General features: G+C 37.2%; 1 protein-coding gene across 2 annotated transcripts in view; it reads right to left on the bottom strand.

The window, feature by feature from the left end:
• Positions 1 to 23792, bottom strand: part of LOC306660045 (cytochrome P450 2C9-like) — a 48794-nt gene extending 25002 nt beyond the window's left edge. For both annotated transcript variants that reach the window (XM_079138116.1, XM_079138117.1), the window contains exons 1-5: positions 23586 to 23792; positions 18446 to 18608; positions 18133 to 18282; positions 11320 to 11480; positions 9364 to 9540 (exon numbers count right to left, since the gene is read on the bottom strand). In XM_079138116.1, coding sequence (XP_078994242.1) covers positions 9364 to 9540; positions 11320 to 11480; positions 18133 to 18282; positions 18446 to 18608; positions 23586 to 23753 — 819 coding nt within the window. In that variant the 5' untranslated portion in view covers positions 23754 to 23792. The remainder of the gene's footprint in view (positions 1 to 9363; positions 9541 to 11319; positions 11481 to 18132; positions 18283 to 18445; positions 18609 to 23585) is intronic.
• Positions 23793 to 24098: the final 306 nt, after the last annotated feature.

Genomic DNA, 24098 nt, shown 5'->3' with positions numbered 1-24098 from the left:
CATCACAGTACCTAATCTCCAATTACCCTACAGTGCTCTGGCAACAATGACTACATGGTTCTGTCAATGTAGACTAATGGAAAAGAAATCATCAAGATAAACCCAGATAAGTACAGCGATCTCATCCTTGACAAAGGTGCCAAACACATACATTGGAGAAAAGGCAGTTCTGTTGTTTTTAAACAAATGGTGATGAGAAAATTAGATATCCATATGAAAATGAAAGAAACTAGATTCCTTTCTCTCTAATCCTGCCCATAGTTCTACTCAAAGTGGATCAAAAATCTAGAAATTAGACCAGACAATGCAATTGCTGGAATAAACACAAGGGGAACATTCCAGTCAATGAGTATAGGCATTGATTTCAACAATAAGACTTTAAAACTCAAGAAAGAAAATCAAAAATCAATAAACAGGTTGACATCAAATTATGAAACTTCTGCAAAACAAAGGAAATGAAAAAGAATGTGAAGAGACAAGCAACAAAGTAGAAGAAAAAATGTTGCCAGCTACTCTTCCACAAGATTAATATCCAAAATACATAAAGAACTTAAAAATTTTAACACCAAAAACCACTAAAACCCAACTAATAAGTGTACAAATGAACTAAACACACACTTTGCAAAAGAAGAAATACAAATACTGAACAAGTGTATGAAAAAAAGCATTTTTAGCAAGTAGGGAAATTCACATTGAAATGACACTGAAATTTCATCTCATTACAATTAGAAAGTCAGCCATCAGGAACACAAACAATAATAAAAGGGGATATGATGTGGAGAAAAAAAAAACACTTTTACACTGTTGGCGTGATTGTAAATTTCCACTATGGAAATTATTATGAAGGTTCCTCAAATACTAGGACCACAATCACCATATGATCCAGCTATTCCACTTTTCAGTAATTATCCTAAGCAATTAAATAAGGAAAAGATACTTCTGGAGGTTTTTCAGGATGGCGGCCTAGAGGGTGGCTGCATTTCATGTTGCTCCAGGACTCAGGATTCAAAAGAGGAGATATTGAGACACTTGGGACCAACTCAAAGCAGCCGGATGACTCTCACCCATTGGGAAGGCGTCCTGGATGGGACAGTGGTCCCAAAACGCAGGGAACATTGTGAAGTAGAGCTGCCGGCGAGACGCCCCTCCCCCCGCTGGAGCAGTGAACTAGGACAACTGGGAGCGCATTAAAGGAGACCGCTCGGCACAGCGCTGGGAATCGGAACAACCACTGGGGCTCCGGCGGCTGCCCAGGGGAGGAGTGGCGAGGAGAGCTGTGTGGACTCAGGACACCGGGGCCTGCCCTGAGGAGGAGGAGGAGGAGCGTGGCTGCTTGGATTCGGAGTGACTGCACCAGAGCTACAGGCAGTTGCCAGAGGAGGGGCTGCGTGGCGAGCTGTTTGGACTCAGACCACTTCTGAACACCGGGGCCTGCCCGGAGTAGGAGGAGGAGAAGGAGGAGCGCGGCGGGTCATTTGGACTCGCAGTGACTGCATTAGCGCTCCAGGCGGCTGCTCAGAGGAGAAGGCGAGTGGTGAGTTGTTTAAAGTGACAGCTCCTGAACACAGGGGGGCTGCCTGGAGGAGAAGCATGGTGGGTCGCTTGGTCTTGAGTGGCCGCACCAGAACTCCGGGCGGTTGCCCAGAGGACCTGTGCAGCGGGTCACGTGGATTCAGAGCCACTCAGAGCGACCCCTCCTGAACACCCGGGGGGTTATCTGGAGAAGGAGGAGGAACGGGGAGGGTCACTTTGACTCAGAGTGATTGATTGCCCAGGGCTACGGGTGGTTGGTGGGAGGTGGAGGCACGCAGTGAGTTTCTTGGACTCCTAGGGACCGCATCGGAATACTGGGAGGCTGTCTGGAGGAAGAGGCCTGTGGCGGGTCTCTGGGACTCAGAGCGATTGTACGGCTCCCAGGTGGCTGCTCAGAGGAGGGGCCCCATAGCCAGGCGATTAGGTGCAGAGCAGGGTCCCAGAATCTAGGAGGCTTCTTGGTGGAAGAGCCGCACAGAGACAGGCTTAGGGCGGAGCGAAGGTTCCAGGCCTGCGGGCAGATTCTCTGAGGAGGGACAGCCTAAGGAGATTCATCTGCAAAGGGTGAGGCTCCCAGGCCGAGGAGGTAGGGCCGGGCCCCTGGGAACTTTGCAGAGGAAGGCAGCCCAGCCCAGGCAGTAGCTGTAAATCGAGGGGAACCTCTAGGAGAGAACTGACCAGCGAGACCTCCCCACCGGGTGAGTCTTCCCTGCTGGGTGAGGTTTCCCCACAAGGACGGTAAAACCAGAGACTCAGGCCCAAACAGGCCTTGCCTCAGCCCACAGCCTAGGTCAGATTTGGATGACCATTGGTCAACAAGTGGAGGCACCTCTGCCCACTAGCAGGGATTATACCCCACCTGAAGGCCACCACTCCTATAGAGGCAGCTTCCTTGTGGAGCACCGCATTATCAACTTCCTCCAAGACTTCAGCCTACTGAAGGCTAAGGGGGGATATATATAGAAATCTTCAGGGACATTGTAAGTCAATAGAGGAAATCTGCAATATCTCAGCGGTCCACTGATACCTGAACAATATGAGAAAACAAGGAAAGAAAATGCTGCAAAGAAATCTAGATGTTACATCAATAAAACCCAATGAAGCATGGCAGAAGAAATGACAGAAAAGGAGTTCAGAATGTACATAATTAAAATGATCAGGGAAGCAAACGATGAGATGAAAAAGCAAATGCATGCACTGAATGATGAGATGAAAGAGCAAATGCAAGCATTGAATGATCGTACCAATCGACAATTAAAAGAGCAAATACAGGAAGCAAAAGATCATTTCAATAAAGAGTTAGAGATATTGAAAAAAAAACCAAACAGAAATCCCTGACATGAAGGAAACAATAAACCAAATTAAGAACTCCGTAGAAAGCATATCCAATAGGATAGAACACCTGGAAGACAGAACCTCAGACATTGAAGACAAAATATTTAACCTTGAAAACAAAGTTGAACAAACAGAGAAGATGGTAAGAAATCATGAACAGAATCTACAAAAACTATGGGATATCATGAAAAGGCCAAATTTAAGAATTATTGGGATTGAGGAAGGCCAAGAGAAACAAGCCAAAGGAATGAACAATTTATTCAATGAAATAATATCAGAAAATTTCCCAAATCTGAAGAATGAAATGGAAAATCAAGTTCAAGAGGCTTATAGGACTCCAAATACACAAAATTGCAACAGACCCACACCAAGGCACATTATAATGAAAATACCGAACATACAAAATAAAGACAGAATTTTAAAGGCTGTGAGAGAAAAGAACCAAATTACATTCAGGGGGAAACCAATACGGACATCAGCAGATTTTTCAATCCAGACCCTAAAAGCTAGAAGGGCCTGGAACAACATTTTTCAAGCCCTGAAAGAAAATGGATGCCAACCAAGAATCTTATACCCAGCAAAACTTACCTTCAAATTTGACGACGAAATAAAATCCTTCCATGATAAACAAAAGCTAAAAGAATTTACAAAAAGAAAGCCAGCATTACAGAACATTCTCAGCAAAATATTCCATGAGGAAGAGATGAAAAACAAAGAAGCAAATCAGCAAAGAGAGGAATTATCCTAAAGTAATTGTCAAATAAAGGAGGAAACAAGTTGTGTCAAACAAATAAATAAATAAAATTTAAAAAATGAACCAAAAGACCGGGAAACCAAATCATATCTCTGTAATTACCCTGAATGTTAATGGCCTGAATTCATCAATCAAAAGACATAGACTGGCACATTGGATTAAAAAGAAAGATCCAACAATATGTTGCCGGCAAGAGACTCACCTCATAGAAAAAGATACCCATAGACTAAAGGTGAAAGGTTGGGGAAAAACATACCATGCACATGGACTCAGCAAAAAAGCTGGAGTATCCATCCTCATTTCCGATAATGTGGACTGCAAGCCAAAGTTAGTCAGAAGGGATAAAGAAAGTCATTTCATAATGCTTAAGGGAAGCATAAATCAGCAAGTTATAACAATCATAAACATCTATGCCCCAAACAGTGGCTCATCCATGTATGTCAAACAAATCCTTCTCAATTTCAGAAACCAAATAGACCATAACACAATAATACTAGGTGATTTTAACACGCCTCTCTCACCACTGGACAGATCTTCCAGACAAAAATTGAACAAAGAAACCATAGATTTCAATAACACAATCAATAATTTAGACTTAAATTAATTTTATTAAATTAATTCTATTATTTATAGAATATACCATCCAACCAAGAGCAAATACACTTTCTTCTCAGCAGCACATGGATCCTTCTCTAAAATAGACCATATATTATGCCACAAAGCTAATGTTAGCAAATACAAGAAGACAGAGACACTAGCATGTATTCTATCAGATCATAATGGATTGAAGTTAGAAATAAATGAAAGAGTAAAACACAGAAACTATTCCAACATCTGGAGATTAAACAATATGCTATTATATGATGAATGGATAACAGAAGATATTAGGAAGGAAATTAAAAAATTCTTAGAAGTAAATGAGAACAAAGAAACATCATATCAAAATCTCTGGGACACTATGAAAGCAGTACTTAGAGGGAAATTTATTTCATGGAGCGCATTTAATAAAAGAAGTAAAACTCAACAAATAAACGACCTAACACTACAGCTCAAAGCCCTAGAAAAAGAAGAACAGAACAGCACCAAAAGTAGTAGAAGACAGGAAATAGTTAAACTCAGAGCTGAAATCAATGAAATTGAAACAAAAGAAACAATACAAAAAATTAACAAAATAAAGAGTTGGTTCTTCGAAAAAATAAACAAAATTGATAAACCTTTAGCCACACTAACAAAGAGAAGACGAGAGAAAACCCAAATCACTAAAATTCGGAATGAACAAGGAAATATCACAACAGACAGGATTGAAATACAAAACATAATTAGAAGCTATTTTGAAAATCTATACTCCAACAAAGTAGAAAATTTCGAACACATCAACAGGTTTCTAGAGACATATGAATTGCCTAAGCTGAACGAGGAGGACATACACAATTTAAATAGACCAATTTCAAGTAATGAAATAGAAGAAGTCATCAAAAGCCTAACAGGACCAGATGGGTTCTCAGCCGAGTTCTACAAAACCTTTAAAGAAGAGCTCATTCCAATACTTCTTAAAGTATTCCATAAAATAGAAGAGGAGGGAACCCTCCCAAACTCATTCTATGAAGCCAATATCACACTGACACCTAAACCAGACAGAGACTCATCAAGGAAAGAAAATTTCAGACCAATATCCTTAATGAACATCGACGCAAAAATTCTCAACAAAATTTTAGCAAATCGCATACAAAAACATATTAAAAAGATAGTGCACCATGATCAAGTGGGTTTCATCCCAGGGATGCAAGGTTGGTTCAACATCAGGAAATCAATAAACGTAATTCACCATATTAATAGACTTAAAGTCAAGAATCACATGATTATTTCAATAGATGCAGAAAAAGCATTTGATAAAATACAGCACCCCTTCATGCTCAAAACACTAGAAAAAATAGGGATAGTGGGAACATTCCTTAACATTGTAAAGGCCATTTATGCTAAGCCCATGGCTAATATCATTCTAAATGGTGAAAAACTGAAAGCATTCCCCATAAAAACTGGAACAAGGCACGGATGCCCTCTTTCACCACTTCTATTCAACATCGTTCTGGAGACTCTGGCCAGAGCAATTAGACAAACCAAAGAAATTAAAGGGATACGAATTGGAAAAGAAGAACTCAAACTATCCCTGTTCGCTGATGACATGATTATATATTTAGAGGAACCTGGAAATTCCACCAGAAAACTCTTAGAACTCATAAGTGAATTCAGTAAAGTAGCAGGTTACAAGATCAATGCCCATAAATCCAACGCATTTTTATACACAAGTGATGAATCTTCAGAAAGAGAAATTAGGAAAACTACCCCATTCACAATAGCCTCGAAAAAAATAAAATACTTGGGAATCAATCTCACAAAAGAGGTGAAAGACCTCTACAATGAGAACTATACAACACTAAAGAAAGAAATTAAAGAACACCTTAGAAGATGGAAAGATCTTCCATGTTCTTGGATAGGAAGAATTAATATTGTCAAAATGGCCATACTACCTAAAGTGCTATACAAATTCAATGCAATTCCAATTAAAATCCCAATGACGTACCTTACAGAAATAGAGCAAGCAATTATGAAATTCATCTGGAAGAATAAGAAACCCAGAATAGCTAAAGCAATACTTAGCAGGAAAAGTGAAACAGGGGGTATTGCAATACCAGATCTTGAACTCTACTACAAAGCAATAGTAACAAAACGGCATGGTATTGGTACCAAAATAGGAAGGTAGATCAATGGTACACAATAGAGGACACGGACACAAACCCAAATAAATACAATTTTCTCATACTAGACAAAGGTGCCAAAATATGCAATGGAGAAAAGATAGCCTCTTCAACAAATGGTGCTGGGAGAATTGGAAATCCATATGCAACAGAATGAAACTAAACCCATATCTCTCACCATGCACGAAACGAAACTCAAAATGGATTAAGGACCTCGGAATCAGACCAGAGACCCTGCAGATTATAGAAGAAAAAGTAGGTCCAAATCTTCACCTTGTTGGTCTAGGATGAGACTTCCTTAACAGGACTCCCATAGCACAAGAAATAAAAGCTAGAATCAACCACTGGGATAGATTCAAACTAAAAAGCTTTCTCTCAGCAAAGGAAACTATCAGCAATGCGAAGAAAGAGCCTACAGAGTGGGAGAATATCTTTGCCAATCATACTTCAGATAGAGCACTAATCTCCAGAATCTATAAAGAACTCAAAAAACTCTACTCCAAGAATTCAAATAATCCAGTCGACAAATGGGCTAAGGAAATGAATAGACACTTCACAGAAGAAGATCTACAAGCAATCAACAGACATATGGAAAAATGTTCAACATCTCTAGTAATAAGAGAAATGCAAATCAAAACCACCCTAAGATTCCATCTCACCCCAATTAGTATGGCGATTATCAAGAATACGAGCAACAACAGGTGTTGGCGAGGATGTGGGGAGAAAGGTACACTCATACATTGCTGGTGGGGCTGCAAATTAGTGCAGCCACTCTGGAAAGCAGTGTGGAGATTCCTTAGAAAACTTGGAATGGACCCTCCATTTGACCCAGCTATCCCACTCCTTGGCCTATACCCAAAGGACTTAAAATCAGCATACTACAGAGATACAGCCACATCAATGTTCATAGCTGCTCAATTCACAATAGCCAGACTGTGGAACCAACCTAGATGCCCTTCAATTGATGAGTGGATAAAGAAACTGTGGTATATATATACAATGGAATATTACTCAGCCATAAAGAATGATAAAATTATGGCATTTGCAGGCAATTGGATGAAATTGGAGAATATCATGCTAAGTGAGATAAGCCAATCTCAAAAAGCCAAAGGATGAATGATATCGCTAATAAGTGGAGGATGACACATAATGGGGGGGAGGGAAGGGTTAGTGTTAGGGTTATAGTTAGGGTTAGGGAGGGGGGCAAGTATGGAGGAAGGAAGTACTGTATAGAGGGTAAAGAGGGGTGGGAGGGGTGGGGGGAAGGGAAAAAATAACAGAATGAATCAAACAACATTACTCTATGTAAATTTATGATTACACAAATGGTATGCCTTTACGCCATGCACAAACAGAGAAACAACATGTATCCCATTTGTTTACAATAAAAAAAAAAATGAAAAAAAAAAAGAAAAGATACTTCTGGAAAATCAAAGGGAAATCGGTAGAGTAGAAAGAAGGAACCAGGGGAAGTGAGGACATGAGATAACAGGGAAAAACTGGAGAATAATCTTAACTGAATTACATTGTTATATTGTGTACATATATGAATATGTAATAAAAAAATCCTACCATATGTACAAGTATAATCCAGCCATAAAAGTATTTGGAAAGAGAAAACAAACCATAATAAATGTTGGAGAGTATCTGAAGAAAAAGTAACACTTTTACACTGTTGGTAGGATCGTAAATTAGTATAATCACTATGAAAATCACTGTGGAGATTGATTCTTCAAAAGAGTAGAAATGGAATGACCTAGCACTGGTATTTATCCAAAAGCCTTAATGTCAGCATATTCTAGCAATACCTCCCATTTATAGCAGCACAGTTCACCCTATCAAATTGATATCATTCAAGAGATGGATGGATAAAAATAAGATGGTATGTATACACAATGAACTTTTACTCAATCTTAATCAATGAAATGTCAAGTCCAAGGAAACCGATGGACATGGAGAACATAATCTAAATGAGAAAACTCAGAAAGTCAAGGATCACATGTTTTCTCTCATATGTGCCAGCTAGAGAGAAAAAGAAAAGTAAAGGGACCTCGTCAAAATGGAAAAAAGACAAAGACAGCAGAGAAAGGGACTGGGGAAGGGAGAAAATGAAGGAAAGGGAAAGTATAAAGAAAACAAACCAGGAAATTTGTGCTATGTGATTGTATAAATGTTGCAAAATAAAACATGGATAATTCTAATGTATCAAACAAAAACTTACCAAAAAAAAAAAAAAAAAAAAAAGACAGTATAGGAATAATTAACCAAAGAGATTGGAGTAGGAAGTCCCAGGTATCAGTCCTTCCAGAGAAGTAACTATTGATCTACTATGTGCTGCGGGAAGCAATTGTTTTGGAACTCTGCAATCTAGTTGAAAATTATAGTATCAAGGGAGATATTTAATATATAAAAGTTCTGATAAATCTCAGTGTCTCACGTACCAGCTACTGTTCCCCATAGAATAGCACCCCCTGCAGGCAGCTGTGAGGACAGTGCTCTACAGTCCTGTTGCATCTTGTTGGTCTTAGAATGAGCAACCGGGATTGTGTCTATGAAAATCAGTGTTGTATCTTTTGAACACTTGATCTTGATCATTAAGGAGCCATTACAAAGCTGGTCTTTGGATACATTCCCATTCTCCCATACACTGAGTACAGTCATTTCAATTTGCATTTCATGCCTCCAATTTTATATACTGCAGCTTGTTTTTAATTATTTCCTTTTCACCTGAGGTGTCAATTTTGTCTTTCCTCAGGTAGATTATTAGTATCTATAGAACAGTGTTCGTGTACTCTACCTATTTAGTGATTCAATTTTAATTCTTTCATGATGGTTCATATAGATCTTTAAGGACAAGAGGTGCCTACGGTGCTTGTGAAATATGTCTTGCTTGACCACTTACGTAGCCCTAGTAACCATAGAATTAATTGATGAACCACACAATGTAGAAGCAATCAGTTAACTGAGCTGTTGTTCACAGCCTACCTCTTCCATTTTAATCAGGAAGCAGTCGATGAGGTCTCGAGGATTGTTTATATCCAGGGATTCTTGGTGTTCCTTTATTTTCTCCAAAATATACTTCCTCATATCAGCGTCATTCTTAAAATATTTTCTATGACTCCCTGGGAAGTAATCAATGAGAAGAGGAAAGTTGTTGCAGATCTACAAAATAAAAATATGTATTAATTATAAATAGGTATAATAGACATGAATATTATTCCTAGTGCAGCTTAGAAATATAGGTTTAAAAAATGATGTCCTCCATGGAAAGAAGCTTTTACTCTACATATCTAACAATCCCCAAGCTAATAGAAAGACTTGAGGGAGAAAACTATGATCAGAGGAACAGAAATGATAACCCTTTCCTATAGTCATACATCATTTTTAGAGATAAAAATAAGTTGATATCAATTCTCTTCTTTTTCAAACCAATTTTTCCCTACGATCTGGAAATACAGATTGGCGTGAATTACCATAATTGATGCTTTGAAGATCAGAGAAAACATTCAACCTTTGCTTTTGTGGGACTGGCTTATTTCAAGAAGCATGCTATTCACCAGATCCATCCATTTACTAGAAAATGCCAAAAAGTCATTCTTCTTTATAACTGAGTAGTATTCAACTGTGTATATACACCACATTTTCTTTACCTTTCTTCTGTTGAAAGGCATTTAGTTTGGCTCCACAGCTTAGTTATTGTTAAATGTGTTCTTATAAACATTGAAATGACTGCATCACTGTAGTATGATAATTTTAATCCTTTGAATATATACAGAGGAGTGGGACAATGGGGTAAAATGATGGTTCCATTTAATTTTCTAAGGAATCTCCATACTGCCTTCCAGAGTAATTGAACCAATTTGCAGTCCAACCAACCATGCATAACTTTTAACAACATCCTCACCAACATTTTTTGTTACTTATATTCTTGATAATTCCATTCTGATTGCAGTGAGAAGGAATTTCAGTGTAGTTTTAATTTGCCTTTCTCTAATTTCTAGATATGTTGAATGTTTTTTCCATGTATTTGTTGACCATTCATGTTTCTTCCTTTGAGATGTGTCTGTTTTGTCCTTAGCCATTTATCGATTGGGTTATATGGTTTTATTGGTAAGTTTTAGGAGTTCTTGTATATCCTAAATATTAATGCCCTATCTGAAGAGCATGTGGCAAAGATTTCCTCCCATTCTGTAAGGTTTCTCTTCACACTCTTGATTATTACCTTTTTAATTGGATGCCATCCATTTATTGCTTTTTTGAAATTATTTCTTCCACTACAGGAGTCTTGTTAAGGAAGTCAGTAGCTGAGCTAACATATTGGAGTGTGGGCCTACATTTTATTCTAGAAAGTTCAGGATTTCTGGTGTAATCCTAGGCCTTTCTACCACTTTGAGTTGTGTTTTGTGCAGGGTGAGAGCTAGGGGTTCCTTTTCATTTCACCACATATGGAGTTTGAGTTTCTCCAGCACCATTTGTTTAAAAGGCTATCTTTTCTGCAACATAAGTTTCTTGAAACTTTGTGAAGTATCAAATAACTGAATTTCTGCCAAGTAAAATAATGAAATTTCTAATTGTTGATTAGAGTTAAACCCTTGCAAATGGTGAGTCCTCCACAGAGGCCAGGATGTCCACTGAGTGCCATGACCTTGCTCAAATGCTGTCACCAAAGTACTTTATAAAAATTAGACTTTGGAGTTTACTGGGAAAAGCACTGGCCAGAGATCCAATAGGCTCACATGTCATCATTATGTGGGCATTAATTTTCCTGTGCATGAAGTAAAGGACTCAGTCATATTTCTCTGATACTCACTCAATGACACCCAACTCTGCATCAGACTGTGGGATCTACACTCAATTGACTGCTTGGACCTCTAGAAGCTTTTACAGTAAGACTAAAGATCATATGTTATTTTAGGAAGAATGGGTGGGATTTTGTCTCACCTGGATCCATGAGGAGCTAAGAATCTTCATATTTTCATTTATTTTCTGTAATAAATTTAGAAAATGCTGATCTTTATAATCAAAACGATTATGGAAGATAATGGAGCAGATCACATTGCAGGGAGCACACTCCAGCAGAAAAGTAGGATCATAGGGTGAGGCTAAAGAAATGAAAACATTAACAATTAACATTAAAAATATATAAAAATGTATTTAACTTTAAGATAATAGGGAAAGGTAATTATAGAACCTCTAAGCAATACCTCTCTGAAATCCCCTTGAGATGAAAAATATCAGAATGCTAAAAATCATTATCACTTTTACCTTAAACTTGAATTGACTTTCAACTTCTAGCCAGTTTAATAGTGGTTTTTCTAATTCTCCATTCAAATCCACTGCCTTTTTAGCCATTCTAACCCAAAGTATCATTCATAAGAAAAATATTGTAAAAGATCACATTAAAAGCACTTGTTAATTCACTTTCAGTACAGAATCATATTGGTCATGAAATATGTATATAAATGTATACACATGTATATGTATATGTACCTTACTGAAAGATTCATGTGTGAAAACTGTTGCAGTAAAGATTAAATAGAGAGGGATGGTGTTGTTGCTGAGTGATGAGCACTTGTCTCCACATGAGAGGCATTGGGTTTGATCCTCAGCACCACATAAAAATAGGTAATTAAAATAAAGGTTTTGTACCTCTCTACAACTAAAAGTTTTGTAAAAAGTTTAAATAGAGAATAACTAGGTAAAGAGTTGTGAATGTGTGGAACAAATGAATATAAGCAGAAAAGATTCATGCTTTATGAAGAAGAAAGGCATATGGACAAATGTTTAGGAAACATAAACACATAAAGGACATGTGTTTATGAAAATTAAAGTGATAAGATTTTATTTTAGAGTAAATTCAAGGTGACAGAAAGATTAAAGTCATAATGAAATCTGTATATTTGTTCATTAGAGGAAGAAATAGAGACTGACTGAGGGGAATTGTCCCACTTTAGGAAAATAGAGCCTCTCATTTTCAAATGATTCAAAATTTAATCTATTCGAATGCTACCTCATAATGAACTTCTGGAACACTTCCCTGAATGATATAGTCACCAGTATAATATATTTCAGTAAATTTGAATGCTGACCATTCTCTTAGTCACTCCTGTCATTTTATTGGTAAATTAAAAAACAACCAGGTTTTCATTTATGTTGGAATCTATAAAACTGAAACTACAATAAGGTTTTCAATACATATCATTTTTAAAAAAACAAAGTATCCAAATTAAGAACTGTATTTTAATTAAAGTTTACTTGATAAAACAAGTAAATTTTAGATTTAATTAAAGATTACTTGATTAAAAAAAATAACCAAGGAAGGAAAAGACTTCTACAAAAAAAAAAAAAAAAATTACAAACACAGAGAGGTTTCAAGATGGCAGACTGAGGGTGACTGCATTTCATGTCGCTCCAGGACTCAAGATTCAAGAAAAGGAGGTATTGAGAGACTCAGGACCAACTCAGAGCCACCAGGTGAGTCTCTCCCATTGGGCACAGCTCCCCGGCATGGGTGGTACTTCGGGACCAAAGGGAACTTCTCAGAGGAGAGCTGCCAAATGGGACTTCCCCACCAGGTGAGTCCTCGCTACCTGGTTAGTCTTTCCCACCAGGGTGGTAGAACCAGTGTCCCAAGCCCAGACCAGCTATGCCCCAGCCTGCAATCTAGTCTTCCTTTGGCTTACCATCAGTCAACAAGTGGAGACACCTCTGCCCACTAGCAGGGAATATATCCCACCTGAAGGCCACCACCCCTAGAGGGGCAGCTTTCTTGGGGATCACTGCATTTTCAAGTTCCTCCAAGACTTCAGGCTCCTGAAGACTAGGAGGTGAGTTATTAAAAATCTGCAGGGACACTATAAGTCAATAGGGAACATCTGAAATACCTCAGAGTTTCACTACAAGAATGGAAGTTACCTGACCAATATGAGAAAACAAGGGAAGAAAATGTCCCAGAAAAACCTAGATATTACATCAATAAAATCCAATGATAGCATGGTAGAAGAAATGTCAGAAAGAGAGTTCAGAATGTACACAATTAAAATGATCAGAGAAGCAAAAAATGAGATGAAAGCGCAAATGCAGGCTTTGAAGGATCACACCAATCAACAGTTAAAAGAGCAAATGTGGGAAGCAAAAGATTATTTCATAAAAAGTTAGAGATACTGAAAAAAAAACAAACAAACAGAAATCCTAGAAATGAAGGAAACAATAAACCAAATTAAAAACTCCATAGAAGCAGAACCAATAGGATAGAACCCCTGGAAAACAGAATCTCAGACACTAAAGACAAAATATTTAATCTTGAAAACAAAGTTGAACAAACAGAGAATATGGCAAGAAATCATGAACAGAATCTATAAGAATTATGGGATATCATGAAAAGGCCAAATTTAAGATTTATTGGGATTGAGGAAGAGACAGAGAAATAAACCAAAGGAATGAATAATCTACTCAAAGAAATGATATCAAAAAATTTCCCAAATCTGAATAAAGAAATGGAAAATCAAGTACAAACAGCGTATGTGACTCCAAATATACAAAATTACAACAGAGTCACACCAAGCACATTATAATGAAAAGAACTACCATACAAAATAAAGACAGCATTTTAAAGGTTGCAAGAGAAAAAATTCAAAGTACATGAGGGGAAACGAATACGAATATCAGCAGACTTTTCAACCCAGAACCTAAAAGCTAGAAGAGCCTGGAACAACATTTTTCAAGTCCTGAAAATAAAGGATGCCAACCAAGAATCTTATACCCAGCAAAACTTACCTTCAGATTTGATGATGAACTAAAATCCTTACATGATAAACAAAAGCTAAAAGAATTTACAAAAAGAAAGCCAGCACTACAAAACATTCTCAGCAAAATATTCCATGAGGAAGAGATGAAAAACAATGACGTATATCAGTAAAGGCAGGAACTACCCTAAAGGAATAGCCAAATAAATGAGGAAACCAAGTCATGTTAAAAAACAAAAATGAACCAAATGACTGGGAATACAAATCATATCTCAATAATAACCCTGAATATTAATGGCCTGGAGTCATCAATCAAAAGACATAGACTGGCAGACTGAATTAAAAAGAAAGATCCAACAATATGTTGCCTGAAAAAGATTCATCTCATAGAAATAGGTACCCATAGACTAAAGGTGAAAGGATGGGAAAAAACATACCATGCACATGGACTCAGAAATATGGCCAGAGTATCCATCCTCATATCAGATAAAGTGGACTTCAAGCCAAAGTTAGTCAGAAGGGATAAAGAAGGACAATTCATATTGCTTAAGGGAAGCATAAATCATCAAGACATAACAATCATAAATATCTATGCCCCAAACAGTGGCTCATCCATATACGTCAAACAAATCCTTCTCAATTCCAGGAATCAAATAGACCAAAACACAATAATACTAGGTGACTTTAACACACCTCTCTCACCACTGGACAGATCTTCCAAATGAAAATTGGACAAGGAAACCATAGATCTCAATAACACAATCAATAATTTAGACTTAATGAACATTTATAGAATATACCATCCAACAGAGATGCACACGGATCCTTCTCTAAAATAGACCATATATTATGCTCTAAAGCTACAGTTAGCAAATGCAAGAAGATAGAGATACTACCTTGTATTATATCAGATCATAATGGATTGATATTAGAAATAAATGACAGAATGAAAAACAAACTACTCCAACACCTGGAGATTAAATAATATGCTATTGTATGATGAATGGATAACAGAAGACATCAAGGGGGAAATAAAAAAATTCTTTGAGGTAAATGAGAACAAAGATACATCATATCAAAATCTCTGGGACACTATGACAGCAGTACTTAGAGGAAGATTTATTTCATGGAGTGCATTCAATAAAAGAAGAAAACATCAACAAGTAAATGACCTAACACTACAGCTCAAAGTCCTAGAAAAAGAAGAACAGAGCAACACCAAAAGTAGTAGAAGACAGGAAATAGTTAAAATCAGAGCTGAAATCAATGAAATTGAAACAATCAAAAAATTGACAAAATAAAAAGTTGGTTCTTTGAAAAAGTAAACAAAATTGAAAAACCCTTAACCACACTAACAAAGACAAGGAGAGAGAATACTAAATACTCAAAATACTAAAATTCAGAATAAACAAGGAAATATCACGACAGACAAGAGTGAAATACAAAACATAATTAGAAGCTATTTTGAAAATCTATACTCCAACAAAATAGAAAATCTGACGACATCAACAGATTTCTAGGAGACATATGAATTACCGAAACTGAACGAGGAGGACATACACAATTTAAATAAATCAATTTCAATTAATGAAATAGAAGAAGTCATCAAAAACCTACCAACAAAGAAAAGTCCAGGACTAGATGGATTCCCAGCCAAGTTCTACATAAATGAATGAAACTGGAGAATATAATGCTAAGTGAGATAAGCCAATCTCAAAAAACCAAAGGACAAATGATCTCTTTGATAAGCGGATTGTGATACATAATGGGGGGTTGGAGGGAGGCAAGAATGAAGGCATAACTGTATTGAGAGAAAAGAGGGGTGGGAGAGTTGGAGAGAAGGAAAAAATAACAGAATGAATCAGACACCATTACCCTACATAAATGTATGATTACACAAATGGTATGCCTCTACTTCATATACAACCAGAGAAACAAGTTGTACCCCATTTGTTTACAATTTAAAAAAATTACAAAACTGATGAAAGAAATTGAAAAGGCAAAAAACATGAAATACTCCCATGTTCATTAATTGGATGATTAACATTGCTAAAAGGAACATATTATCCAAATCAATTTGCAGACTCAATTCAATTTCCATGATAATACCAAAGGCATTCTTCACAGAACTAGAGAAAACAACCCTTATTCATGTGGAAGCACCAAAGAACAAAATAGTCAAGTCAATCTTGAGCAAGGAGCAAAACTGGAAGCAGGACAATGCATGACTTTAAGCCATCCTACGGAGCCACAGTGAGCAAAATAGCATGGCACTGGCATGAAAGAGTGAAACAGAACAATGGAAGAGAATGGAGATGAGAAAGATACAAAAGCATGCATCTGCATTCAACTGATTCTCAACCAAGTTACCAAAACTTATGGTGGAGAAAGGAGAACCTCTTCAATAACTGGAGCATGCAGAAAATGGCAATTAGATCTTCATCTTCCACCCCGTACAAAATCCAACCCAAAATAGCTCAGAGGCATTACTGTAAGACCTGAAACCCTAAAACAACTAGATAAAAACAGGAGAAATACCTCAAGATGGATAAAAGTCATAATTTTTTTGTACATGACCCTAAATGCAAAAATAGGGAAGTAGATTACATCAAATTGATAAGTCTTTACACAACAGTCAATAGACTGAAGAGACATTCTTCAAATGGGAGATAATAATTGCCAATTATTCATCTCACAAAGGATAAAAATTGCTAATATATAAAGAACAAAAAAACATGAAAACAAACACAAGAATACAGCTAAAAACCACCAAATAATCTTAATAGGTACTTCTTAGTCATAAAGAAGAATGAAATCTTAACATTTGCTGCAAAGAAGACAGAACTGGGGGAACTGATGGTAAGAGGTCAGAAACAAAAAGTCAAGTATTGGATGGTCTCTCTCAGGACTAGAAGCTAAAATGAAAATGAACCTGAGGGTAGAATAGTGATTATTGTAGATGGGGAAGGGTGTGGTGGTGAGGAGGAGGGTAGAGAGATGGTGAGGATAGATTTTAACAGTAATTGCTGCACGCATGTGTGGGAACACCATAATGACCCTCATTAATATGGACTCATTACATGTCAATGAAAAATACAAGAATAATTCAAAAATAAGCAAATAAAAAACTGATGGAAAGAAAGGATAGAGCATTGTATAAGAACAAAGCTTTCAAATTATCTACTCCTCCAACAGGCACTATAAATTTTCCAAGGTTCTTAGATTTCACAATGAAGGTTTTTTAATATGGAGTTAGGCAGTGATTATGAAAGTCGGGAATTTTTTTGTGCATGTCATTCACTGATCAAGCATAATTTTTTGCCTTTCCTTGTTTGTTAATTTGGAAGAGAAATTTAAAAACAGAGCATCTGGATCCAAGCTGAAAATTAGACACTGTGAAAAACACTTCATGTTTCAGTAGAAAAGAAAGGGAGAAGTAAGTGATTATCATAAGGATGATCAATGAGACTTTCCAGGAGATATACAAATCAAAGAAAAATGATAGATTAGGATGATTACTAGGCACTGGACTTGAAAGAAAGCCTGAGAAGTATGAGACAGCAAAGTGACTATGGAACCACAGTTCAATTGGTTCAACCACCTCACTTGCTTCAGCTCCACAGGGTCTAAGGCTGATGTTTCCACTGTGTCCAATGGACAGTGGTGAAATGTGGAATGGGAAACTCACAATGTGCCCTGGGGAAACCCTGCTCTTTAACTCTTTAAGGGAATGGATCTCTAAACCTTCTGTCTTCATGATGCAATGCTTTGAAAACAGAAATAACACTGGTCAGAGGAGGATTACATGACCTTTACACCCACCATGCAGCCTACTCATGCCTGTGCACAGGCAGCACAGATCCACAGACTCTGACTCTAGTTCAAATCATCCCTCCTCCACATGAGGACTGACAGCACCCATAATTAAGGTCTGGCTGCTGTTGAAACATGTCTGTTAGACACAGAAGAGAGCAGCCTGTTAAGGACAGTGATAAGAGAAGTCACTCACACTTGGTTTTCCTCAACTCCTCCACAAGGCAGCGGGCTTCCTCTTGAATGCGGTCCTCAATGCTCCTCTTCCCCATCCCAAAATTCCGCAGAGTCATGAGTGAGAAGCGCCTCATCTCTCTCCATCTGTTTCCAGTACTTAAAATGATTCCTAAATGAGGGAGAGGGATATTTAGGAGGGATAGCTCAGGTGAGGTAGAGGAAGTAAATGAGTGGCAGTCACAGGGATGGTCAAGCTCAAACTGACTTTCTTTTTTTCATTCTCCTCATCCCCATGACCATTGCTCACCCACTTCACAGGCACACACACTTACCTAATCCTTTAGTAACTCTATCACCCATTGGGTAACTGCCTCTTCCAGAAAATACTTCTCCATGATCAATCAGGGCTTCCTTCACAGCTTCATATCCATGCAACACCACAGTGGGCCTCATACCCAAATACAGAGTGAACACAGGGCCATAGACTTTGGACAACTAGAAATGGGAAAGAAAATGCAAATATTAGCTTAATGAAATCAGCATGTGAGCTACATGTTTGGAATGATTCAAACTGTCATTGAGATTATTCTCATTGTATTTGTTATATTTTATTGTCCCACAAGTATCTTCAAATATTTCTGAATTTTGTTCACAAATGGATGGCAATCATAGCTGTCATTTATGGATGATCTATGAGGTTCCATGCCTGGCTTAGGCAATTCATGACTACATTAGAATTAATCCTCACATCAATCCTCATGCATTCATGAGACTTATTTGTCCTGTTTTACATGAAGAGGAAATGAAGCCTGAGAGTTACAAACTCATTTGTAGTGTACCATAAATATTTTGAACGGAAGACATAGATTTGAACTTTTATTTTGTCACCTTCTGAAGTTTGGACAATTAGTCATTCCCCAGTGTTTATCCACCTTTGTCCAGATACCCAGCTGAATTCTTCTGGGTCCTTAGCAGGTCTTTTTCATAGACCTTTTTTGACTGAATAAGCCCATTATGACTACTGGGAGTCTATATTTTTAATGATGACCCCAGAAGATCTTAATACTCATATGTCAAAACCACAGGTATCACCAACACAGCAAGAGAGAGAGTACCAGGTACACAGCTCCAGTCCATGCAGCATATCAGTTTCTCTCCCCGAGCAGCAGTTCATAGACTACAGACTAAAGTTTCATGCAAAACCCGCAAGGATTCTGTTACCAGCCAGTGGACCCTGAATGGTTAACACTTTCCTTCTCTTGATTTTGCTGGTTCCCAGCCCATATTTTTATTTTTATTAATTGCTTCATTGGTGTATGATTGAAAATTTATATAATTAGAGTATAAAATGTGATATTTTGATTTACATAGACATTGCAAATTGATTCCCACAGTCAAGTTAATTAATATGGACATTGCCTCAGTATTAACATTTTCATGTGTGTGTGGTGAAAACACATTGGTAAATTTCAGGTGTAAGATCCATTATCATTTATTGTAGACACGATGTTGTGTCTTAGGTCTCCAGTGCTTGTTCGCTTACTGACTGAATGTTTGTACCCTTGGAACAACATCTCACCTTTTCTCTCACATCCCATCCACCAACAAGCACCATCCTACTCTCTGTTACTAAGAGTTTGAGACTTTCTACTTTGTTTTGTAAGATTCCTCATGTAAGTGAGATCATGTAGTGTAGGTCTTCTGTGTGGCTATTTCCCTGATCATAAAGTCCTCCAGGCTCATTCCATGTTGTGGTAAGTAGTAGGAGGACCAAGTAAAACTCTGCTCCACTTCCACTACAGGAATATACAATTTGTCAGCAACACTCAGTGGATCCCATCTAACGACAGAAAAATGGAAGCTGAGAGCTACTACATCAAATGGGCTCCTAACCACAAAGTCTGGCAGTTGGCTAAGTGAGGAATGCAAACAGGTGTGGCTTAACAACCCCCAATCCTTGACCTCAGAATTAGAAAACAAAAAATAAATATGAAGAATGAAAATACACCGCTACAAATTATTTAGTCTACTTCAGTTGGGAAAGGCCCATTATTTCTTGTTAATTTTTTTAAAATTTTTCCTCCAAGTACACCCCATTTAAAATACATTGTTTGCTCCTTTGGATTGTACAGAGGGAAGTGAGCACAGATATGGGGTGGGTAGGGATAAAAAGGGTGGTAGACTGAAACAGATATTATTACCCTATATATATGTATAAAAAATTTTTAAGAAAATATTTGTCACTGTCAAAAATGATAATAAAAAATTAAATAAGTAAAACTTAGAAAAATAAAAGAATTAAAGAACTCAAAAATGATAAACATCCCCAAACTTCAAATAACCCAATAAATAAATGGCAAAGGAAATTAATGTGTATTTCACAGAAGAAATATGAATAATCAATAAATATTAAAAAAAAAGTCAACATCTCTAGCAATTAGAAAATCACTCCAATCAGAATGGCAATGAGTAAGAATAAAAATAACAATAAATGTTGGTGAGGATATGGGGGAATATGTTCATTCATACATTGATGGTGGTACTGCAAATTTGCACAATCACACTGTAAAGCAGTTTTCCTTAGAAAATTTGGAATGGAACCACCTTTAGCCCAGTTATCCAGCTCTTCAGTTTATACCCACAGCAATTAAAATCAGCATACAGCAGTTACACAGCCACATCAATGTTTATATCAGCTTAATTCACAATAGCCAAGCTATGGAACCAAACTAGGTGTCCTTCAACAGATCAGTGAATTAAGAAAACGTGATATATATACAATAATTTGAACATTACTCAGCCATAAAGAAGAATGAAATCATGGCATTTGCCTGTAAATGGATTGAACTGGACAATATCATGCTAAGTGGAATAAGCTAGTACCAAAAACACAAAGGCCAAACGTTTTCTGATACGTGAATGCTAACCCACAACAAGGAAGGAAATGTAGCAGTAGAAGGTCATTAGATTAGACAAAGAGGAATAAAGGGAGGCGAAGAGAAAAGACAGTGAAATGAATCAGAAATAACTTTCCTTTGCTCTTAAATGAATACACAACCAGTGTAACTCCACATTATGTACAACCACAAAAATAGGATCCTAATTGCAATGGGATGTCCTCAAAGTATGTATAATAAATCAAAGTACACTCTACTGTCATGTATATTTAAAAACAAATAAAAGATACATAATTTTTTTTTCAAATACCATTTCATTGTATTTTATTGTATTTTAGTCCTTTCCATTGTGTAAGGTATGTGTATGTATGTGTGGGGCCATGTGAGTTTTCAAAGCACGAGTGGTACAATATGTGTATATGAAGCCAGAATTAAAGACAGTCAGTTAGGATAGATAGGTGTTTGGGTCAAATCAAGAAAATGGAGGCCATTTATATCCTGTAAGTTGCAGACCACTCCTGGGTGATTGGAATGTAAATGTGTCCATAGTACTTTTGATTACCAAGATTACCTGCCTATACTATCCCTCCCAAAAATTTGCAGGGAGGGAGTTGCTAATTATTGCCCCCTGTGCTGATTCCGGACTGGATCATTCCATTTGGCCCTTCCCCTGGCCTTCTGTTTCTCACCTTTTGCTCATTCCTCCTGCATCTCCTGGGCATAGTCACATAGGCAGAAGGAGAGATAAGGGTGGAGAGGGCAGGAGAACAATGGAAACTTCAGTCTATAAAAGATGCAGGGCACTCTTACTTCTTGGGATACCAGAATATGGGCCATAGCCCCCTTCTCCCTCCCAGGATAAGTCTGTGATACTACCTTTAAATAAAACCTTCTCTCTATGCTTAACTTGGCATACTCTCTAATATTCAAACTTCAAAATTTGAGGAGGCTGAACTGCTCATTGATAACCAGCAGTATAATATATATTCATATAATTTTGCAGTATAATATATATTTCATATAATTCATATCTACTGCTTTCTTCTGCATTTGTTTATCATTTTGCCTTGGTTTGACATAGAATGGGTATATTCATGCATGGTTTGAATTGTGTTGATCTTACATTTGCTTGTTTGCTGTTCCTTGGCTTTTCTCTTTCTTAGTGCCCCTTCTTCATTCTCTTCTCCCAATAACACTGCAAATTTTTGTTCCCTCTACCTACCTCTTGTTATATGTAAACTATTTACAGTTAATTTTTTATTCCTTCTGCTTTATAATCAACATTTGTGATCTATCTTATCCTTCACCATTCCACTTTTTACATTTCAAGCTTACTCAGGCCTTTCTAGCCTACTTTCTCTCCACATAAAAAACTGCAAATTTCATTAATATAGAAAAGTATACTTTATGCAGTTCCTATCTCATTCATGCTGTCATGATTATTAACAGAGCTGGCAATGTTTTTTAGATCCCTTCTGATCTCATTCAGTTTTTTATTGCTGATCCCACCATTTCTATGTAGGTGACAATTAGTGTTCCAAAATAGATATTAGACGTTTGTCTTATGGCTGTTATCTGTGGATAACAATAGTGCTGTACCTGGTCCACCACTTCCTCTATGTGGGGTTGGAAAGTGTATGGGTCACTTCAGGTTCACAGATAAGACATCCTGCTCCCAAGCAACATTCCCAATTCATCCCAGTGACAAGGAATCTCACCCCACATATATTCTAGACTCACCTCAGCCTCAACATTACTTGAACACATAGACTTGAGGAGAGAAAAACCTGAAACCAACAACCAGGCCCCAAAAAAGATCCACCAGAGGAAGACTTCAGGTCACACCCCTGAAACTACTCATATATCAAAAACATGGAGAAATCCCAAAACAGAAGAGATAACTACACGCAAAAGGACATTGCTATAAAAGTGAAAGGGGAATCCATCTCAATTGAAGTGCAATTCCAAGACCTCTGAAAACTTAAGGAAACAGACAAATAAATCTTTCCCCAAAATTCACTATCCCTCTAAAAGGATTTCACAGTTGGGAAAGGGTGTGAAATTTCAGAGAAAGATGGCAAATGATCCTTAAAATGTTCAATAAACTAAAGGAAGCCCTAAGGAATGAATTAAGAGAGAAAATTCAGAGACTCAAAGACCATTTCAATAAGGAAATAGAGATATTGAAAAAAATAGTTAGAACTGGAAATGAAAGACACACTTAAACAATTAAAAATTTACTCAAAAGCATCACAAACAAATTAGAATGTGCAGAAAATAGAAAATCATAGCAAATAACCGTGAAACAACAAAGAGCAGGGGTACTCCAGACTTTTGCCATTTTAATATTGACATCAAAGTATTAAATTTAAATGTTTCTTTTATTCCAGATGTTTTGTTTCATTACACTACCTCTAACTATGGGAAAGTATAAAAATCAATGGAAACATCAAAATCCACAGAGTATTTGCTGTAAAACAATCTTAAAAAATTGCCTCATGCATATATTTAATTTAAAAGGAAGAATTAATTTATTTTCCCATTAAAGCTACTGGAGAAGCACTGACATACTTACATTAGTTAAGGACTGGGGGATGTTTCTAGAATCTACCTGCAGGATATTCCCTAGAATTGGCAGAGGCATGGGTCCTGGTGGGAGTTTCCCTCTCCCAGATCTCTGTCTCCATAGTGAGAGGAGAAGCAGACAGGAGAGACTGATCACCAGGACCACAACTGGATCCATTGAAGCCTTCTACTACTGAGAAAACTGTGAGCTTGCAACCAGTGTAAACCTTTATAGTGCTCCCTGTTAATCTGAATATGTCCCTTTGACATAAACCACTGAGGCAATCAACTAGATAAGCTCTGATCTCTTCCAAGTGTACAATGGTCATCTGATAAAGATAAAAACAAATTGTTATTTACTCTTACTCTCCTTTCCAAACCCCTATCCTTGAAAATCAGTTCATCCACTCTGAGATAGGCATTTCAAAACAAACAAGCAAGAAAATGAACAAACAAGCACACAACCTCTGGTGTTACCAAAGTGCAGGTAGGATTAAGAAGAAATGAAGCATTTGATCCAAAA

This window comes from Sciurus vulgaris (genome assembly GCF_902686455.1).
Source record: "Sciurus vulgaris genome assembly, chromosome: 4".
Taxonomy (NCBI): domain Eukaryota; kingdom Metazoa; phylum Chordata; class Mammalia; order Rodentia; family Sciuridae; genus Sciurus; species Sciurus vulgaris.
The sequence above is the reverse complement of the archived record's forward strand: the minus strand, read 5'-3'. Positions and strand labels throughout refer to the sequence as shown.